General features: G+C 46.3%; 1 protein-coding gene across 2 annotated transcripts in view; it reads right to left on the bottom strand.

Moving 5' to 3' along the window:
• Positions 1-21,016, bottom strand: part of CFAP221 (cilia and flagella associated protein 221) — a 102,032-nt gene that overhangs the window by 29,438 nt on the left and 51,578 nt on the right. For both annotated transcript variants that reach the window (XM_049616214.1, XM_049616213.1), the window contains 10 exons: positions 17,713-17,833; positions 17,517-17,628; positions 16,964-17,072; positions 15,862-15,949; positions 11,006-11,095; positions 8,902-9,000; positions 6,615-6,720; positions 3,408-3,541; positions 953-1,033; positions 198-305 (listed from right to left, as the gene is read on the bottom strand). In XM_049616214.1, coding sequence (XP_049472171.1) covers positions 198-305; positions 953-1,033; positions 3,408-3,541; positions 6,615-6,720; positions 8,902-9,000; positions 11,006-11,095; positions 15,862-15,949; positions 16,964-17,072; positions 17,517-17,628; positions 17,713-17,833 — 1,048 coding nt within the window. The remainder of the gene's footprint in view (positions 1-197; positions 306-952; positions 1,034-3,407; positions 3,542-6,614; positions 6,721-8,901; positions 9,001-11,005; positions 11,096-15,861; positions 15,950-16,963; positions 17,073-17,516; positions 17,629-17,712; positions 17,834-21,016) is intronic.

Genomic DNA, 21,016 nt, shown 5'->3' with positions numbered 1-21,016 from the left:
GAGAGTGAGAGCGCGCAAGGGTGCTAGTGGAGGAGGAGCAGAGAGAGAGAGAGACAGAGAGAATCCCAAGCCTGACTCAGGGCTCGATCTCATGAACCGTGAGATCGTGACCTGAGCCCAAATCAAAAGCTGATGCTCAACCAACGGAGACACCCAGGCCCCCCGAGAGAAATTCTTAAAGTTGGGGGTTGTGTTACCTCAGCCCCTTGCTTCAGGGTTCGAGCAAGCTTTTGAGGTCTGTAGCTCGTTGACGATCTCTGGACACAGAATGGCTGATACCCTTTAATTTTGTACAGCTGAGGAACCTGAGGTCAAAGAAGACAACTGACTAAACGCTCTTAAAACGCCCGTTACCAATGAATGGGATCTCATTCTCAATAACAGCACTTCTGAGCTGCTCAATGGTAAAAGGAACACGAGTACCGGCTTGCAGCCATCACCTTGTGCAGCCAAGCACTGGTTTGGCCCAGCACTGGGGGACATTAGCGTAAGTCCCAAGCCCTGTTCCAGGTCCCTGCTCTGGGTCCCAGGACACATGTGCATTTGCCATTACTCTTCTGTACCACAGGGCTTATCCGTAGAAATACACCGAACACTGGTTAACAAACCAGTGATTTAAAATACTTAGATTTTCGAAACCAGAAGTGGCTGTATACCTCAAGAAAGGCTGACTAACTTCTGTTCACTTCACCTTGTGCTTTTTCTTAAAGTTTATAATATATGTAGTTCGGATAGCTTCACGCACGCGATATATACCATATATCCCCAGGGTAAAGAGAAACCACGTATGTTACACCTCGCACATACCATCAAATGATAGCAGAAAAACACACACGGTATGCTCTAGTGTATCAACTATAAAAGAACAAAACCAGTAATGCAATTCAAATTCAAGAATATTTTGTACACTTCATAAGAAACCCATTAGCTAATCCCGTATGACAGGTCTGACCTGCAGATTGAAGAAAGAGTAACTCTGCTTGATTTGAATTTCCGAAGATCTAATTGGGACTGGTCCAAGGCCATCAGGAGCCTAAAACGTGGAAATTCAAAAGACAAGGGCACATAATCAACGCTGGGCGAAAGCGGCTATGCTTCTATTCCTCTACCTCCCGTCACCTTTCCCGTGACCACAGTTGCTACCTGATGTGTGAGGCATGGAGGCAGTGCTGACCAACCTCCCCTCGTCTCATAGTGTCTGTGATCCTTCTTCCTTTCCTATTGTTGTGGGTGCTGCAATATGCCACCCAGAATCCCCTTCAGGCTTAACGGACTCAGTCCTCCTACTTCAAGGAGTCCTCTCGACAGAAACAACTCTCAGGGGTCAGCCCTCTTCAGGGGTTGCTTTGGTTGAAGGGAACTGCCTCCTTCAAGGTCCTGTGCCCCACCCAGGGAGGCCTGCCTACAACCTCAAGTTGAAACAAAGGTATAAATGCCGGGTGGCCTCACGCTGCCCCAGCTTCAGAGCCCCTCGCGAGTTCAGCTGAGGCCTCTGCCCAGGAGGGCGGTTCTCCTCTCTCTGTCCTATGCCAGCTCCCGCTGCTTCCCTTCCCCAGGGGCTGATCCCCAAAGCATTACCTTCCTGCATGCTGTCTGCCTCCATCACCCAGAGAACCTGGAACGCTGCCTGACATACTATGGACATTCGATAAATACTGTACTTCACCCAATCTGAGACACCATCATGAAATGAATCCGATGCAATGCTAACATGCCATCCATTATGAGACATTTCCCAATTTCAAAGATGGTAATAAAAAAGAATTGATGAGATAAAGTATCTATGGAATGAATTATACAATTCTTTATAAACTGGGGTGCTGAGCACTCTTTCATCAACCCTGAGCGGCAGAGAAGTCTTTGTAGGACTAAGATGCCAGATAGAATGTGTGAGATGGGAACTACTGAAAAATAATGAGATGCGCCCCACAGCACAGTGATCTCTTCATCCCTCTCACCCTTTGCACCCCATTTATTATTAAGTGCTTATTAATGCTTGAAAATCACTGATTTATTATTCCCTAGGAATTCTGTAGTCTGATCTTTTAGGTCATTTAATTATCTAATGCAGAAAACACATGGAATTTCTAAACTCTGTCCTGCAATTCTTGAGTAGATGAACCGGCAATGTGTAAAATACATCGTAGGATGTGAATGGCAAGCTTATTCTTTAAAAGTAAAAAATTAGGGGTGCCTGGGTGGCTCAGTCGGCTGAGCGTCTGACTTTGGCTCAGGTCATGATCTCGTGGTTCGTGAGTTCGAGCCCCACATCGGGCTCTGTGCTGACAGCTCAGAGCCTGGAGCCAGCTTCGGATTCTCTCTCTCCTTCTCTCTCTGCCCCTCCCCTGCTCACGGTCTGTCTCTCCCTCTCTCTCAAAAATAAATAAACATAAAAAACATTTAAATTTAAAAATAAATAAATAAATAATTTGCCTGTGCACTTTCAACATCAATTTATTAAAAAAAATTTTTTTTTAATGTTTATTTTTGAGAGAGACAGAGTGTGAGCAGGGAGGGGCTGCGAGACAGGGAGACACAGAATCCGAAGCAGACTCCAGGCTCTGAGCTGTCAGCACAGAGCCCGACGTGGGGCTCAAACCCACGAATCGTGAGATCATGACCTGGGCCGAAGTTGTCCGCTTAACCAACTGAGCCACCCAGGTGTCCCTCAGCATCAAATTAAAGATGCCTTTTATTGCTAAGGACATGAACTTAGGCTACATTTTATTACCGGCCATATGACCTTGTGTCTCAGTTTCTTCCTCCTCTGTAAAACAGTAAGCCTATCACATAGATTCGTTGAAGATTAAATGAACTGTTACAAGTGAGGCATTTCAGGCACTGCCTGATTCATGGTAAGTGCAATGTAAGAGTCAGCTATTGTTTTTATTTTAATGCATCATCATGCCCATAAGGCAAGAAAATGAACTGTCGCACCTCTTTCCAGAGAGAGTGAGAGAGAAGGAGAGAGAGAGAGAGAGACAGAGAGAATTGAGAGTCTCATGGCTTAGAGTGTTAGATCCCGGGGCCACCCGTCCCTGGCTGCCCCATTGCCCATGCAGTGGGGCCCACCTCCCCAGGCCTGGCCTTCTCGGATTCTCCACCTGCCCTTCTGCTCTCAGGCCCGGTTCCCCGGGCTGTCCGGAGGGGTTCTTGCTGGCTTCCAGGCTGGAAAGCACCCAGTGCAGATTACCAGGGAGCTCTGCACATGTGTGTTAGGGGCCGGGCAGGCGGCAGTAGATGATCCCTGGTTTCCCACTGGTCACAAGTCCCTGAGCACAGGTATCCCCTGGGAGCTTCTCAGGGGGAGGTGAAGGGACAGAGACTGAGGTACGGCTTGCCTTGGTATCTGCCCAACAAGCATCTGCTCGCGCCCCGTCCCCACCCCACAGCCCGACAGCACCTACCAACTCGTTGGAGCTCTGAGGAGGACTGTAGGATGGGAAGGCGAAGGGCAGCACTTTCTTGGGTGAGACAAAGAACGAGCTGGAATAATCATCTCGACTGATCTGGGACAGGAGGTGTCTGGACGAATTCTTATCTGTGGGTGAAAAACAAAAGAGCACTTTGGGGGAGTTCTTGGGGTATTTTTACGTGAAACTACCATCTTCAGTTTCTTATTTGCCACCCACCAATTAGTGGATACGTGCTGCATGCCATTGTGGAAAAGAATAGAGGTCTGGGGCGCCTGGGTGGCTCAGTCAGTTAAGCATCCAACTTCTGCTCAGGTCATAATCTCACGGTTAATGAGTTCGAGCCCCACATCGGGCTCTGTGCTGACAGCTCAGAGCCTGGAGCCTGCTTCTGATTCTGTTTCCCTCTCTTTCCTCTCTGCCCCTCCCTTACTCTCACTCTGTCTCTCTTTCTCTCTTAAAAATAAATAAACATTAAAAAATAAAAATTAAAAAAAAATAAAAAAAAAAGAAAAGAATAGAAGTCTATGCATACGGTCCCATTTGTAGTTTTCTTTAGTTCTTTATCTCACCCCTTTTCCAATTTTTAGAAATTTCATTTTTTTACCTCCAAAAAAAACTATAATTCCTAACGAAAGGATTGCTAATGAATATTCTTTATCCTTGTCAGCAAAGAAAAAGATCATATTAAAAAAAGACATATGAAGGGGCGTTTGGGTGGCTCAGTTGCTTGAGCGTCCGACTTTGGCTCAGGTCATGATCTCACAGTTTGCGAGTTCGAGCCCTGAAATCTGGCTCTCTACTGTCACCGTAGAGCCCCCTTCAGATCCTCTGTCGCCCTCTCTCTCTGCTTCTCCCCCACTCATGTTCTCTCTCTTTCTTTCTCAAAAATATATAAACATTAAAAAAAAAACTAAAAAAAAAAAAACCCATGAAGACATTTTACATGGGTCCATATATAATTAACAGGTAAACTTTACAATACTTTAAAAAAGGGGGTGTCTGGATGGCTCAGTTAGTTGAGTGTCTGACTTCGGTTCAGGTCATGATCTAATGGTTCACGAGTTTGGGCCCCGAGTCCAGCTCTGTGCTGACAGCTCAGAGTCTGGAACCTATTTCAGATTCTGCGTCTCCCTCTCTCTCTGCCCCTCCCCCACTGGAGTTCTTGTCTCTCTCTCTCTCAAGAATAAACATTTAAAAAAATTAAAAAACAAAACAAAACAATACTTGAAGAGTTCCTTTATTAGAAACATCAATATCGGACATCAAAATAATATAGGAGGGGAAAAAAGCATAATTAAAAAAATGTTTTATTTATTTTTGAGAGAGAGAGAGAGAGAGAGCACGTGCACACATGAGTGCGGAAGGGGCAAAGAAAGAGGGGGACAAAGGATCCCAAGCAGGCTCTGCACTGACAGCAGTGACCCTGATGCGAGACTCAAACTCACAAACTGTGAGATCATGACCTGAGCCAAAGTCTGATGCCCAACTGACTGAACCACTCAGGTGCCCCAAAAACATAATTTCTTTTTAAAGTTTATTTATGTATTTACTTGAGAGAGACAGACAACGCGAGTGGGGGAGAGACAGAGAGGGAGAGAGAGAATTTCAAGCAAGCTCTGTGATGCCAGAGCAGAGTCCGATGTGGGGCTCGAACTCATGAAACCCTGAGATCATGACCTGAGCCCAAACCAAGAGCTGGATGCTTAACTGACTCAGCCACCCGGGGGCCCCAGAAAAAAGCATAATTAAAGTGCAATAAAATGTTATGAAAAACAAAATACCCATCTGGATCTTGAAGGGGAGGAAGAACCGGGGCTTCTCCCTCCCTTGGGGCTATGTGGGTCTCTCCCTGGCTCTGATTTGGGGGCCCTGCCTGCGACAAGTGATGGGATACTGCTGGGGACATGCCCAATGACTGTTGGGTGTGTCCATGGTGAAGGTCTGGACAGGCTGCTTGTCCTCTGTAGGACTCCAAGCCTCACACCTGCTGCCCCCCAGACCACACCCTCCTGTGGTGAAGCCCAGCCCACTATTTTGTGATAAATGGCAAGTATTTTCTTCCTCTGATAATGGACTCAATAAACAGCACTGGATGAAGAAAAAAAAAAGGATTAAAATGCGATAAAATATTTTGAAAAAAACACCTATCCAGATCTTGAAGGAGAGGAAGAACAAAGAGCCAGGCTCGGAGGCCTCAGGCTAGGGAGGGCAGGAAGGGTCTGGAAGGATAAGGGCCTGCCCATGGGTCTGCAAACAAGCCGCAATGAAGAAGACGGTGACACAGCTTTTGGACTCCCAGAAGCCACTGAGAGCGTGGCTTCAACAGCCCAGTCAACTCGGGTATCCAAGGACTGGAATGCCTTTAAGTAGCAAAGATGATATGAGATAAAAAGCTTTTTGTGCAAATGGTAGGTTGAGACAGCACCAGATGCAGCCACTCAGTCAGCAAGTAGGAATATGGACTACCCCGGTCTCTCTGATGACCCGACAGAACAGAGGGCACACAAAACAAGAGATCAAGCCATGCCCAGCCTTTGCGGACGTTACAACTTGACCCGGTTGGTTGGCCTTGCTAACTCTCAGTTGGGCATTTCAACCAAACCTGGTGGGGAAGTCTGATTCATGTCCTGGGTAGGCTGAAAGGTGGTCCCCTTAAAAGATGTGCACGTTCAGTTCCCCGGGGAGCTGTGACTCCATCACCTTACACGATAAAAGGGACTTTGCAGGTGTGATTGAGTTAAGGATCTTGAGATGCGGAGAGTGTCCTGAGTGATCCAGGTGGGCCCAATGTTGTCACAGGATCCATGTAAGAGGGAGGCAGAAGGGTCACAGTCAGAGGAGATGTCACGACTGAAGCAAGAGGTCAGAGTGGTATGAGGAAAGGGCCTCTGGAAGCTGGAAAGACCAGAACAGACTCTCGGCTAGAACCTCCAGAAGGAGCCAGCACCACTGACACCTTGATTTTAGACTGCTGACCTCCAGCAATGTGCGATAATACATTTATGTTTGTTTTCAGCCATTAAGTTTGTGTCGCTTTGTTACGGTGGCCATAAAAAACAAAACAAAACAAAATAAAACCCTAATGGATGTGATTTATGAAACTGTTTTACCTCTATGCAGCTAACCTCATTACACAGAAGAATCATGTTCAGAGAACTTATGGCCGAAGCATCGTTGCACCTGACAGCTGTGCTTTACCTGATGTTATTGTCTGTCTTCCTTGGCTGAGCTTTCTGATTATGGTCTCTCTGTCCATGTTATGAATAGCACTCAGCATAACGAGTAACCTCCGATGAACCATGATCTGGAGTGAGAAGGGACAGCTTCAGATTATTAAATTGGTACATGCTCATTTTGACGTACGAGTTAATTCATTTTCCCCAACCACGCTAAGGGCTGAGGCCTCGGCTCTAAGTCAGACTTCACAGGGAAAATGGCACGCAGCCCCAGGGACTTCAAGGTCTCGACCATGTTGACTTGCCTGAATACAAACAAAGACCAAGTTGTCATCTGGCCTTGTCCCACCCAATTTATGAGCCCTGTTTTTCTATTTCCAGAGTGGAAAGAATGACTAGTCCCACATTCCTTCTTTTTAGTGTATCTGAATAATAATGCTCCCGCCGTGTTATTTTCAGAGTGGAGGGACCAAATAAATAGACGATTGTGTGGGAACAGGGCTGTGGATTTTGGGCAATGCTAACTGTCTATCACTGTGCTTTGCACCCAGAGCACCTGCTACTGGAGGTGAGTGCTACCTGTGCACAAAGCTGTGGCTGAAAGGACCATTCCTTCCATGATTAATACCCCTTTCCATCCTGTAAAGGACTCTATTTAAACAAATAAATAGTACGACATGCCAGTGCTGTGGCCAGTTCTGTTCAAGGTATTGCAGATACCATGAGATCAAACAATTGTCCTGCCTGCACAGAACTGATGTTCTAGGGGTGTGTGTGTGTGTGTGGGGGGGTGATAACAATAAACATTTAAATGAATCTACAGGATAAATACCATGAAGATGATAAAAGAGTAAATGCACAAGGGCATGACCGAGGGACTGGAAAGAGGGTTCGTCTGGCCACTGGTGCAAGAATAATTAAGCAAGACCTCCCTGAGGAGGTGAGGCTTGATCTCAGACTTGATGAGGAGGAGAGAATGACCTGGGAAGAGAATTCAGAGCAGAGGAACCAGCGAGTATGAAGATCCTGTTTCAGGAACAAAGGAGACCTATTTAAGGGACAGAGAGAAGTCCAGTGTGGCCTTGGCCTTGACAACAGTTGTGCATTTCATTCCGATTGCAATGGGAAGGCTCTGGAGGGTTTTACCAGGGGAGAGGCGTCGTCACCTTTAAGTTTTGGGAATGCTAGTCCGGCTGCCATGGGGGCACTGGACGCAGGGAGAGCTGTTGCCCTGGTCCAGGCAGGGGATGATGGGGCTGTGGCCGATCCAGGGAGATGGCACGAAGTCATCAAACTGGGTGCATATTTGTACATTGAGCTGACAGTCTTGCTGAGGAGTGAGGGAAAGACTGAGCCATCACTTAGAGCAAAGCACATGACTGCTGACAATACTTTTTCACACTGGAGGGCTCACCCCAGAAAGGCCGTGTGGTCCCGCTGCTGGGGAAGCCAGCCTGGCCAGTCTCACTGTTGTTTGCCCATTGTCAACACCTGTGCCCTCGTCCCTTGACAGTTTTGTGCTGCCTCTTTTCACCACTTTCTTCCCCACACTGGAGCATCTTGGGGCCACCTCTATTCACACATGCAGAGCCCTATAGGGCCCTGGAGGTTGACGCACAGGTCACCCATCAGCGGGCTCTGCCTCTCTCCCCCTAGATTGTCATCAGTCCACACTGAAAACACTGCTCGAGGGGCACCTGGGTGGCTCAGTCGGTTGAGGGTTCGACTTCGGTTCAGGTCATGATCTCGCAATCTGTGGGTTCGAGCCCCGCGTCAGGCTCTGTGCTGACAGCTCGGAGCCTGGAGCCTGCTTCAGATTCTGTGTCTCCCTCTCTCTCTGACCCTCCCCCACTCACACTCTGTCTCTGTCTCTCTCTCTCAAAAATAAATAAACATTAAAAAAAAATGTCCAAAAGAGGTGAATCCATAGAGACAGAAACAGACCAGTGGTTGCCAGGGACTGGGGGATGGAGAGGGGCTCCTAATGGGAACCAGGTTTCTCTTTGAGGTGATAAAAAATGTTCTAAAATTAATTGTCGATTGCCAAATCGTACACCTGAAACTAATAAAACATTGTATTTCAGCTATACTTCAATAAACTTTTAAAAAAATGTTCTTGAGTTTGGATGGTGATGGCTGTACCACTCTGTAAATATATTAAAACCCACCAAACTGTCTACTTTACCAAGAGTGAGTTTTATGGTATGTGAATTATCCCTCAATAAAGCTGTTATAAAAAAATTCACTGCTTGATTTCCTTGTGCTGAGGGCTACACGAATTGAAATTTCCGTCTGGTGCTGGGACTCACCTTGCGGGCTGCTTGTTGAAACCGCCTTTGCGCCCTGAACCTGTTGACCCAAGTATTATTAATAAGTGGGTCAAAATTAGGATGCAATTCCTTGATTTTCTGTGAACACAGAACACAGGCACATCTTAGACTTAAAATTTAACTCCAGGCATGAGAATTTAATAAAAACGTTTATTTAACTCCAGGCATGAGCATTTAATAAAGACTTCGATCCCAAATCAAGTTATTATTTATTTGTTCTGCTACTGAATGAGCATTTATTCAGCACTTTAAGTGTATGTAGCAATAAAGAGACTTCTTGCAGGGGGTGGGGGCAGCAAACGTGGGATTTGCGATTTGGGTTTTAAGAAATTTACGGTCTAGGGGCGCCTGGGTGGCTCAGTCGGTTAAGCATCCGACTTCGGCTCGGGTCATGATCTCACAGTTGGTGAGTCTGAGCCCTACATTGGGCTCTGTGCTGACGGTTCAGAGCCTGGAGGCTGCTTCGGATTCTGTGTGTCTCTCTCTGTCCGTCTTCTGCTCACGATGTCTCTCAAAATAAATAAATGTTTGTTTTTTTTTTAAAGGAAATTTTAGAGTCTAGAGAAGCTCAGGCAAATACATGCAACCCTGAAGAGGAAGAGACTTGCAGAGCAATCAGTCCCATGTGGTGGGTGCTGGCACTGCCACATTGAGAGGCACAGACTCTATGACCCCCCCAACCCCCCCCCTCCCCAGTGCAGAAGGAGGAGTGCTCTGCTCAGCCCCGTCCTCAAGCACCACACAGTGCTTGCATGTCGTGGCACAGAGTGTGTAGACTGGGAGGAATGGGTGTCTGGGGGTGCACTGAGGCCAGCCAGAACCTCAGGCACTGTGGGTTCTTGAGCAGGGAAACGCTATGAAGAAAAAGGCATCAAACGTGAATCAGTCTCAGGGCATCTGGCTGCCTCAGTTGGCAGTGTGTGTGAGACTCCTGATCTCGGGGCTGTGGGCTCGAGCCCCAGGCTGGGTATAAAGATTACTTAGATAAACTTAAAAACAGTGAATCAGCCTCACACTGGCATATGCAGTGGGCTGCAGGGGGCAGGGAGGACGGGCAGATATATGAACGAACAATCTGTTGGAATAGTTGAGGGTAAGACACGAAGGCTTGAGCTCACGTGTGCTTTTGTGGAAGAGCTGTGGGCAAGACTTTGTGGCCAGATTAAATGTAGGGAGAAGAAAAGAGGTAAGAAAATCCAGAGGTGGCAAACCCAGGAATAAAAATCGAGAATGAGGGGGGTGGGGAACATTAAGAATTGTTTTCATTTTCAAAATTAAAAATCGGGGTTTAAAAAAAATAAATAAAATAAAATAAATAAAAATTGGGGGTTTTAACCAGACACTATTACATGACAGAGGACTCTCAGGGGGAGGGGCCACTGTCCCCTTTTTATGTTTGAGGACACTGAGGCACAGAGGCTAAGAGGGCTTTTCCCTGGTCCCAACTCTGTGGTAGAGCTGGGACCACAACTCTGGCTTCTGGCTTCCTGTCATGCAGGAGGCAAGGAACGAGGCCCTGGGACCCACCTCGAGGACCTGCAGAGGGGCTTAGAGAGCAAAGGGAAACAACAACAAAAAAAAGATCCAAAAAGGAGAAAGTAGAGAGGCAGAGAAGAGCCAAAGAATTTAAAGCCGTTCATTTCAATGGTAACATTAATGAATGACTTTTGATGCTTCGCTTGCAAAAATGTAGTGAAAAAAACACTCTGAAAATGTACGTTAAAATGTAAATGTAAATTAAAAGTTAGCAAGCCTCTCTTAGTGGAAGTGTTTCTATAAAATTATTCAGTGTTTTAAAAATAAGCATTATAGGCCCCTGGGTGTCTCAGTCGGTTGAGCATCTGACTTCGGCTCAGGTCATGATCTCATGGTTCGTGGGTTCGAGCCCCACGTTGGGCTCTGTGCCGACAGCTCAGAGCCTGAAGCCTACTTCGGATTCTGTGTCTCCCTCGCTCTCTGTCCCTAACCCACTCGCATTCTGTCTCTGTCTCTCTCAAAAATAAATAAACATTTAAAATAAATAAAAATAAGCATCATAAAGGGCTACCAAAAATTAGGTCCCAAATAAAGGAAAGTTACCTACTTCTTCCAGATTATGGACAACCCGTTTGTGGCTGACTTCTGTCTTGAGGCGCTGAAATTCCTCATCCAAAATGGGATCTCCTCTATCTAGCTGGGTTTTTTAATCAACAAAAATATTAAAATTGAATACAAATGCGCACAATGTTGCATCTCTTTCAAACTGACAGCAACTCATCAAGTGATCGGCCACACCCACCATGAGGTCTGGCTGGGAGCCTGACAGAAGTTTCAAGTGACCATTATAATTACACTCACTGTTTCAACACAGGGGTTGGTTACAGACGCACGGACCCAGCACTTTGTTTTCATAACCAGGGGACAGTGGCTCTGGCAATCATTTCCAAGACATTTAAAATTCACAGAAAGGATTTTAGAAAACTATGTAACTACGGGAGTGCAGAGATTTCATTTAAAAGAAATTTAATGTCTCAGTAAAGTTTCAAGCTCTTCAGAGTGGATTATCTCAGCATCAGGTTCAACAAAGACCCCATAATTCCTCCCCCTCTCCTGGGCGGTGCAGGTGGATGGGGATCTGCCCCTTCCCTGGAGGAAGTGTCTCCCCAGGCTGCTCCCCTCCCTCACCTCCTTCTTCCCCTGAACCAGGAGCCCCGGGACACTGGGACACTCCCAGGAAGGCTGGCTGGCTGGGCTGGGATTGATATCCCCACATACACCTGCTTTCGGGGAAAAGGGGACTGTGCACACTGCAAAAACTTACTGGTTTTTACCTGGGTTTTTATTATTTAAGTGACTTCTAAATCTAGCTTGGTTTGTGCATACGCTGTTTGCAATCATTTAAAAAAATTTCCTTTTAAATATTTATTTTTGAGAGAGTGAGACAGCGTGTGAGTGGGGCAGGGGCAGAGAGAGAGGGAGACACAGAATCCGAGGCAGGCTCCAGGCTCTGAGCTGTCAGCACAGAGCCCGACTCGGGGCTCGAACTCACAGTCCAAGAGATGATGACCTGAGCCGAAGTCAGATGCTTAACTGACTGAACCACCCAGATGCCCCTGTTTGCAATCATTTCCAAAGACCTAACTGAAAGAAAGGTACTCTGATCACCACACTAACAAGAGAAACAAGAGAACTGTATTATTGTCACCAGGGGGTAAGCTGTGTAGCTCTGATGTGAACGTATCTGGGAGCTGACTGTGGACCTTAGCTTCAAAATACAGATTTTGTGGGGGAGACACCAGACCCCCACCATGACTAAAAATAAAATAAAATAAGCACCTTAAAGAAGGGAATGGCGAACAGGTTGGTAGCCAGAAGAGAGAGGAGGGTGATGTATTATACGTTTATCAAGACTACTTATTTCCAATGCGCATTTTGGAATTCACTATCATTGATCATCTCCCGAGGAAAAGCCCATCATCCTGCTATAATGCCTACTCCCTCCGCTCCCTCCACACCCCCCTCCAGCTCTCTTTCATTCGCCTTTCTGCCACCTGCCTTGGGCCTCCAGGTGTTCCTTGCTGCTGGGTCACCTGCCAGGATTCGGCTGCCAGATGAAATCTCCCGGACACAACAGAATAGGGTCTCTGCAACAGTCCCCCTGCACTGGGGCTCAGGGTCCTGGTGGGTGTTGTTAAGGGTGTGACGGCTCCTTTCCTGCTCTACTCGGGCACCTTTGAGGACGCTCACTACTCTCTGCAGGCCTCTCTCCAGCCCCTGCTCACGGCTGTCTCTGCTTCCTGGACCAGAGAAGCCTTTTCTTCTGGGATTGCTCTTTGCTCTCCGTGTACAAACACGCCCGAGTCTGCCAACTCAGAAACCAACCTCCTAGACACCTCATCCCCCTCTAATGGTCCAGGCCCTGACTCCTCGCCCCTGCTCATCTCAACTTTTCAAGAAACCATCTACTCGCTTCCATACATTCTTCGGGCAATCGCAATTTGGCTTTTTACCTCCGCCTGTCTCCCAGGATTGCCGACGCTAAGGCAAACAAAGGCCTCCGAATGGCCAAACGCCATGGGTTCTTCTCAGGCCCTGCCATCCTGGATCTCTCCCCCATCGGTTTTCTCAGCGTTGTCCGTTTCTCCTGACCTCCCTGACCACTTCCCTTCTGTCTTCTCCATCGTCCGCTGCTCTTCCCTCAAATCAGGAGCTTCTCTAGATGTCCGGTCTTGAGTTACCAGCTTCTCGCACCATTCACTTTCCCCAGGTCACCGGGCTCCTCTGTGGTCTAGTGGCTACCTCTCTGCTGAGGCAGACTTGTTCCTTCAGCCGCCACCTGGATGCCCTCCAGTCCCCCCAACAACATGTCCCAAACTGAAATTTTCATCTTCCTCCTTCTTTGGTGTTTGGGATCTCATTTAAAATCGCCAGCAAGCATCGAGCTGGATACCTAGGAATCATCCTATCTTCTCCCTTTCTTTACCCTTTAATTACTGCAGTTGGTACATTTTTAAATCATCCCTTCATGTTTCTCTGACCCTTCTGGACTGTGCCCTTCTTGAGGGCAGGAAAAGTGGCTTATTCTCCAGCAGAATCTTACAGACAGTGAGTATTCACTAAGCACACTTGCCACGCGAATGCACAGTTGGGTTGGCCCGTCCACCAAATGCTGGCAATTCTAGCCCTAACGGTCACATTGACCTGGTGGTGCCATATCTGTATCACCTTCATCTCTAAAACAGTTAGAGGGGTGCCTGGGTGGCTCAGTTGGTTGAGCGTCCGACTTTGACTCAGGTCACGGTCTCGTGGTTTCTGAGTTCGAGCCCCACGTCGGGTTCTGTGCTGACAGCTCAGAGCCTGGAGCCTGCTTCCGATTCTGTGTCGCCTCCTCTCTCTCTGCCCCTCCCATGCTCATGCTCTGTCTCTGTCTCTCAATAATAAATAAATGTTAAAAAAATACAAAAAATAAAAGTTAGAAAATATCATCAAAAAAATAAATAAGGGGCACCTGGGTGGCTGAGTTGGTTAAACGCTGGACTTCGGCTTAGGTTATGATCTCACCGTTCATGGCTTTGAGGCCCACATCAGGTTCTGTGCTGACAGCTCAGAGCTTAGAGCCTGCTTCAGATTCTATGTCTCCCTCTCTCTCTGCCCCTCCCCTGCTCGTGCTCTGTCTCTCTCTCTCTCTCTCTCAAAAATAAATAAACATTAAAAAAATTCTTTAACGAAAACATCACCCACTGTAGGGTGGACAGAAAACTTGGTATTTTGTTTTGAAAATCACATATGGAGAAACTGATCTACTCATCAACCTAAATTTAAATGCCAATCTAGGGGCGCCTGGGTGGCGCAGTCGGTTAAGCGTCCGACTTCAGCCAGGTCACGATCTCGCGGTCTGTGAGTTCGAGCCCCGCGTCAGGCTCTGGGCTGATGGCTCGGAGCCTGGAGCCTGTTTCCGATTCTGTGTCTCCCTCTCTCTCTGCCCCTCCCCCATTCATGCTCTGTCTCTCTCTGTCCCAAAAATAAATAAAAAACGTTGGAAAAAAAAAATGCCAATCTAATATGTGCCTTCCCCCAATGCTAAGATTTACTAATGCAATGATTTTACATTCTTTTGTCTATCTCATGAAAAATAAAGAAAAGTAAGATAAATTTATTCAGATATTTGACTTAGACTCTAATCAAGAAGAAAACGGAGGAAGAAAAATGTATTCTATACGAGAAAAATATTCCTATCTGACAACATACCTATTTTTCCGCAGTCCCTCCTACCCAATGCTGCCACTGTGTGCGGCTCTGACTGTGGGAAGCACACACTCCCAGGCTGAAATATATGTGTTATGGCTGAATTATGTCCCCAAAAGTCATATGTTGCGATCTTAACCCCTAGTCACATCAGAATATGAATGTATTGGGAGATACAGTCTTTGAAGATGTAATCAAGTTAAAATGAGGTCATGGCGTGGGCCCTACTCCAGTGTGACTGGTGTCCTTTATAAGAGGGAATCTGGACACAGAAACTATGAAGTCACAGGGAAAAGACGATCATCTACAAGCCAACGAGAGGGATCATTCCCTCATGTCCCTTACAAGGAGCCAACCTTGCCAACACCTTGATCTTGGGCTTTCAGAATGGCGAGAAAATACATTTCCGTTGATCACACCACCCACTCTGTGGTACTTGGCTATGGCAGCCCCGGCAGGCCAACAGGACATGTGGTGATTCTGCAAGTCCTACCACCAAAGTCCGAGCCCCTGAGACAGGAGGTGCAAGCGAAGCCCTATCTCCTCTGGCCCGTGTGTGTCCTGTGCTTCGGCCATTACAGGCCTGTCCCCGGTGTCCCCTGCACCTGTCCTCAGGGAACAACATCTCTCATGCCATGACAAGCCCAGGGGTGTGATCCAGCCCTGCCATTCCCGTCTCCACCCCCCACTCCCTGAATCCACAGGTGCCGCCTTGGCGGCCTAGCCGTGGCTCCCTCCCCTCAACCGGTTTCCTGCTCTCTGCTTAGCCCCCTTGAGCATCTCTGACTTGGACCTTTTGTCTGGCTCTGGCATGGCTCCTGGCCACTGTCTTTGTGTCCTTACTTTCATGCCCTGCAGAATACAGGACAGATGCACCTAATGTCCAGAATTCCAACCTGAATTTGAGGCATTTCCCTCCCTCTGAATTGGATGCCTCTGTCCTCTCTATTGCTTTTCAAAATCATACCGTGTCTTCCAGGAAGCTTTCAATTAAATGAGTTCTCTCATCTCTCTGGCTTCGAAATCCCCACAATACTTAGTAGAGGTCTCTTGTGACACTTACGGCCGGCCTTGATTTATGGTTAACAATGAACTTGTCATCAGCTTCCTCCCCCCAACTTTAAGTTTTCTTTCTCCTGATGTGGCATCTTGCATATAGCCGGAATTCGACCTATTGAGTACAATCAGCGACATCAAACTAACAGTGATTCTGACCTTGTATTTGGCGTATTCTCTTTGCCGCTCTTCAATAAGGTCTTTTTTAAATTTTAAAGACACATGATCTTTACCAAGGTGCACCTGCCTGGGGAGAAAAAAAACAACAACAAAAAAACCAGCTTCCAGAACCGATCAGAATACCATGGTCGGCTTGGGGATGGAATGTCTTAGCTATACTCTACAACGGAAGAGGAGTGCTGAGACATTGGAGCAGGGCCATGGGGGGGCAGACACTGTGGAGACTACAGCAACACAGCTGAGATGAAGAATGTGTTCTACAAAATGAAGCTTCTCTTCTAGCAACACATGCTGGATCTTTAACGGAGGGCAGCCAGTGGATACAGACTGCTGCGGAAGCAGAGGTGGTTCCGTGAGAAACTAAGGGTGGTCCTCTGTGCAAGCAGGGGGGCCGCAGGGGGCATCTGTGAGGGCCCTGGGGCTCAGCGCACCTTCCTTCTGTCCAGGAAGTGTGGAGGTGGGGCGTGGACGAGGCGGCCTCTCAAAGACTCTTAAATGGCCTCTCAAAGACTTTTTAGCTCAATTCAAGAGTTCCTAAAGTTGACGTTAGTGGAGTCTGTGCACACGGATGCATCTGGTATGAACTGGTAACAAATTGTGGAAAGGGCTCTATTTTGACTGCCGGAGCACAAGACAGAAGTCTCACGGCTGAGTTTTAGAACCCCCCCCCCCCCCAGGACCTCTCCTAACCCCTAGCCCGCACTGCTGGGCTCCCCGCAAGGCCCCTGGGGCACACTGCCCAGGGCACAGGGGGCTAATGCTGGGGCAAGAGTTGGGGCACCTGCGGAGAGAGAGATGGTACGCTGGCAGCAGTGGCCGGGGGGAGCAGGGTCCTGGTTCTGCCACTGTCTGCTCACACTGAGGAAAGAACATGTTTGCTCGCAATACTTTAGTCCTAATGGAAACTTCGGAGGTCCAGTGGAGGAGAGGGAATAATCAAACTTCTAAAAGGGCACAAAAAGCTGTTACATTTCATCACGTCTCATGTATAAAAAGCCATTACTAAAAAAAAAAAAAAAAAAAAAGCCATTATTAAAAACACTGTATTTTCATTTGATATAAATAATTGCTCAGTATTTACCACTTAAGGTGATTTTCCATCTCTTCATAAGTGTCCTGTCTGACTTTCTGTTCAAACAGTGCTTCCTTCATCTGTCTTGTTTTTGAAATCTCATTGCCTTGGTCCAAAACTGAGGGCAGAAGCAAACGATGATTATACCAGAGTCAAATCAGAATCATTTGCTAAGACAAAAACACATTTCTAATGGCAAAACACAACAGCAATCTCAGCTTCGTTGCCGCTGTTATTAACAGTAAATGTGGCAAGCAGTGGGGCGCCTGGGGGGCTCAGTCGGTTGAGCGTCCAACTTCGGCTCAGGTCAGGATCTCGCGGTTCATGAGTTCGAGCCCCACGTCGGGCTCTGTGCTGACAGCTCGGAGCCTGGAGCCTGCCTCGGATTCTGTGTCTCCCTCTCTCTCTGCCCCTCCCCCACTCTCACTTTGTCTCACTCTGTCTCTTAAAAATAAATAAATGTAAAAATAAAATTAAAAAAAAATTTTTTTTTTTAAATGCGACAAGCAATAATTCTTTCCTGTTCCGCCAGGGGCTGATTTATAATGAATCGACCAGTTACCTTCTCTTAATTCTTTAATCTTCAATTTCCCTGGTTCTTGGTTTAAAACAGTTGCCACAGCAAACGGATTTGATAAATCCACTGGAAATCTCAAGTCGTGATATTCAATTTCCTGAGACCAAATCAGGAGGGAAAAGTCACTTATTTTGCTTCTCTATCATTCCTTCCAGCGTGTTGAGTGTAATGCGCACGTTACCTTAATCTTTGGGGGCTTTATTTTTGGTGGCAGGCGGTGAAAATTTATGTGTGTCATCGCCTTTTCTGGAGGAACATCCACTCTCTTAGAAGGAGCATTTAATCTTTCAAATTCTTCTAATCTATAGTTTAAAACAGGTATTAAATTAGTATATGATCCAACAACGCAAAGTTCCTATTTTTTAAAGGATTTTTTTAGGTAATCACTACACCCAATGTGGGGGCTCGGATTTACAACCCCGAGATCAGGAGTCACATGCTCTACTGACTGAGTCAGCCAGGTGCCCCACAAGCTTTCTATTTTTAGTGTTCCTTCTGGAAATACCATGGCTTTTGGTCAATTAATGACTATATCTGCACTGAAAATAAATTTATGTGCTAAAACAGTGGTCTACTAGGACGCCTGGCTGGCTCAGTCGGTAGGGCACGGAACTCTTGATCTCAGGGTCGGGAGTTCAAGCCCCACGTTGGACATGAAACCTACTGAAAGAAAGGAAGAAAGAAAGAAAGAAAGAAAGAAAGAAAGAAAGAAAGAAAGAAAAAAAGAAAGAAAGAAAGCTTTATATTAAAAAAAAAGTAAAACAGTGGTCTACTAAAATAAATGCAATGTCAGTATACCAGCGTATAATCATATGTGTCAAAATAGTCTACCAATGGGTGCTTTTCTTTACCTTCTCGAAGAATATAACAAGAGGACAATGTGACACACTGAAAAATGCTCTCACAGTCTAGTGTGATTCATTTCTAGGCTGTTGGTTTTCAATAGCTAAATCTACTACATTAAAAAAAAATCTTATACTGATTTATCTTCCTAGTAAAAGAATGATTATGGCCACTGTTTACAGTGGTTTTTTTTTTTTAGAGAGATAGAGTGCATGCGTGCACACACACACACACACGTGTATGTGAGGGGGAGGGGCAGAGGGTGGGAGAGAGAAGAGAATCTCAAGCAAGCTCCACGCTCCGCTTGGAGCCCAACGTGGGGCTTGATCCCAGGACCCTGGGATCATGACCTGCGCCAAAATCGAGAGTCAGATTCTCAATCAACTGAGTCACCCAGGCACTGCCAGGAAGATCTTTTAAAAAGCAACTCGGACTAATATTTGAGATCTTTTCTGCAACTGAAAACTGTCTTGGACACATGTAGGTATAGGCAGTGCTATTACCGTACCTACAGAAGCTACCGGACTTATTTATTACGAGATGTAGTAGAACTACGTCACGTTCAATACTGTGAGGCATTTCTTCAAGCTACAATATGTGAGCACTTGTTTTGCAAAATGACTTATGTCCATGATATTACAGAAAAAGGAATACCCTAACGTTTACTCATTCTTAATTTTTTTTAATGTTTATTTTTTTGAAAGAGAGAGATGGAGTACGAGCGGGGTGGGGTGGGGGGGAGCAGAGAGCGAGGGAGACACAGACTCCAAAGCAGGCTCCAGGCTCCGAGCTGTCAGCACAGAGCCCGATGCGGGGCTCGAACCCACGAACTGTGAGATTATGACCTGAGCCGAAGTCAGACGCTCAACGGACGGAGCCACCCAGGCGCCCCTAACATTTACTCACTCTGACAATCACAATACACGTGCTGAACCCCTACCCCCATTGCACAACATGGGACACACCAGCAATCTCAAACTTAACATTGCCTTCATAAGAGTATCTTGAAAGGTCGATAGCCTGAGAGAACATGCCCTTTGGCAAGACACACACTGACTGACGGGCTGCGACGTGCAGGGCAGAGGCAGCGGGTCAGGGGGTGAGTTGTGGCCCAGTGTCCACATCTCATCAGAGCGTTGACACCACCTCTGCTATAAAGATTGGGAAACATTTTTGTTTCCACATCTTTGAAGGCGTGGAAAAACAGTCTCCTCACGCAATCTAACGGCTGACGATGGAAACGAAGGGGTTGAACAAAATGGTAAATTTTAACAAGGAGTTACTCGGGGAACTTGAGGAATTCCATCATACACCATATTCTGCCATGACAAAAACCAAACAAGACCCGGCAACCTATGAATCTTTCAGAGAGCACTGAGGCCAGGACAATTTTCTTCCTTCATGGTGGAATTTATATGTTCTAGTACTATCTACAGTCTGGGGAGATACGTAGGTCTTGAGGCACAGTCCTTGAAAACATCAAGTGTGTACTAAATGAGATATTAAATTCCAGCTGGGTGACCAAAACATAGTAGTTTAAAAACAGGGTATGTCTGCATTTGCATGGTGCTTCTACCGTACAATGCCCTCGTATATTTAAGAACATATCTTGCGGGGGCTCAGTCGGTTAAGCATCCGACTCCGGCTCAGGTCAGGATCTCGCGGTCCATGAGCTCGAGCCCCGCGTCGGGCTCTGTGCTGACAGCGCTGAGCCTGGAGCCTGTTTCGGATTCTGTGTCTCCCTCTCTCTCTGACCCTCCCCCTGTTCATGCTCTGTCTCTCTCTGTCTCAAAAATAAATAAACGTTATAAAAAAAATTCAAGAAAAAAAAAAAGAACATGTCTTGGGAAGCAACAGTCCACTCAAGCGAGGTCTTTAAGAAAGCCATTTGTACATCACAGCATACGACATGAGACGACAAATAGCATTTTGTGTGGCCAGTTACCTAATACCAGAAAAATTACTACGGTCTTTCCCTCATATCCAATGCTACTCGTTCATTGCCAGGATGATTTTATTTCTACCGTGGTTACTTGCGGGATTCGGGTTCAGCAGGCCACGCTAACATCCTACAGTTGATTTAGTCTGCTTTGAATTTTTAGGAAGAAAGTCATGACATAAATATATAATCATGGAGTTCATTCATATTTTGATGTGGGCATGTTACTCTACTTTTAATATGCTTAATGATGTCAACGTGGGATGTGTATCTTTATGTGAAAAGGAAACTCCAGATATTTCTTTATCCTTTTCAAAACATCTGTAAGGATTTTCCTTATGCTGTGACAAGTTTTCCTTTAGCTTTTATACAAATCACGCATATTAGGAAAAATGTGTAACTTTAACCAGATATATTGGGATATAAAAATACAAGCTCACAGTCAAATAGAAATAGAAGTTCAGAAAAAATTTGTTACAAAGTAAAACTTAATCTCATTTCACACTTTTACTCTGTGAATGCTGATGAGTTTAAAAAAAAAAACACAACCTCCCATGTGGCACATTTTCATTTTTGCCTTATGTTGAAGTCACTTGTTACACCTGACTTCTTTTAGCTCCTCTGCTGTGAGTGTCTTCAGAGTGTAGACTGTGTCCCATAGGGCTTTGCAATGGACACTGCACACAGCAGGCACTCAACTAAT

The sequence above is a fragment of the Panthera uncia genome (genome assembly GCF_023721935.1).
Source record: "Panthera uncia isolate 11264 chromosome C1 unlocalized genomic scaffold, Puncia_PCG_1.0 HiC_scaffold_3, whole genome shotgun sequence".
Taxonomy (NCBI): Eukaryota; Metazoa; Chordata; class Mammalia; order Carnivora; family Felidae; genus Panthera; species Panthera uncia.
This window is presented reverse-complemented; position numbering and strand designations above follow the sequence as displayed.